This window comes from Eimeria tenella, genomic scaffold, assembly GCF_000499545.2.
Source record: "Eimeria tenella Houghton genomic scaffold, Eth_scaff4329, whole genome shotgun sequence".
Lineage (NCBI taxonomy): Eukaryota > Apicomplexa > Conoidasida > Eucoccidiorida > Eimeriidae > Eimeria > Eimeria tenella.
This window is the reverse complement of record NW_013545250.1, coordinates 1,367-2,394: the sequence shown is the minus strand read 5'-3', so window position 1 is coordinate 2,394 and position 1,028 is coordinate 1,367. Positions and strand designations below refer to the sequence as shown.

General features: G+C 62.0%; 1 protein-coding gene across 1 annotated transcript; it reads left to right on the top strand.

Annotated features, from left to right (window-relative positions):
• Positions 1–73: 73 nt before the first annotated feature.
• ETH_00036345 (Ras family domain-containing protein, putative) lies at positions 74–808 on the top strand (the record flags this gene model as incomplete). The annotated part of the gene is made up of 1 exon (XM_013380024.1): positions 74–808. The coding sequence occupies one exon, from the start codon at positions 74–76 to the stop codon at positions 806–808; it is 735 nt and encodes a 244-aa protein (XP_013235478.1).
• Between the last annotated feature and the right edge of the window lie 220 nt (positions 809–1,028).

Sequence of the window (1,028 nt, the reverse complement as noted above, 5' to 3'; positions counted from 1 at the left end):
AGCAGCAGCAGCAGCAGCAGCAGCAGCAGCAGCAGGAGTCGAGCGCGGGCGCAGCAGGGCCCCTCCGGCGACGATGCTGAGCTCCCGGGCCTCCCTGTCCGGGCCCGGCCTGCCGGGGTCCGCGGCGCTGCCCGGGGGGCCCCCCGCAGCAGCAGCAGCAGCAGCAGCGGGGGCCCCCGGGCGCGCGGAAAGCTACAAAACGGTGCTGCTGGGCGAGGCCTCGGTGGGGAAGTCCAGCCTGGTGCTGCGGTTTGTGAAAGACAGCTTCAGCGAGGCCATGGAAACCACAATTGGAGCTGCTTTTTTCGCAAAAACAATCGAAGTTGACGGAAATTTGGTGAAGTTCGAAATCTGGGACACGGCGGGCCAAGAGCGGTTCGCCTCGCTGGCCCCCATGTACTACCGCGGGGCTGCTGCAGCGGTGGTCGTGTATGACCAGACCAGTGGTCCATCTTACGCGCGGGCGCAGCAGTGGGTGCAGCAGCTGCAGCTGAGCAGCAGCAGCGGGGCCGTGATCGCGCTGGCAGCAAACAAGGCGGACCTGCTGCAGCAGCAGCAGGTCGAGCCTGCTGCAGCGCGCCAGTTTGCTGCAGATAATGGACTTCTTTTCCTCGAAACTTCCGCCAAAACGGGACTCAATGTCCTCAAACTTTTCCAAATGATCGCCAGGAGACTCCCCGAAAAACACAAGCTGCAGCAGCAGCAGCAGCTGCCCGGACTCCAGACCATTAAACTCACCGCCGACGAGGGGGGGGGCCCCCAGGGGCCCTCCCTCTCCGCCAAGCTCGGCTGCTGCGGCTCTTCTTGACTTTCGTTTCTTTCTCTTTCTTTCTTTCCTTTCTTTTTCTTTCTTTTCTTCTTTTTCTCTCCTTTGCTTTCTTTTGCTGCGCTTCTTCGCCCTTTGGGGCTCCTTTCTGCTGCTTCCCGTCTATAAAATAAAACGCCAGACGCCCCTTCTGCGGTGTACGTACACCCCGCGCCCGGCCCCGAGGTGTACGTACACCCCGCCGCCCCACACGCCACACGAA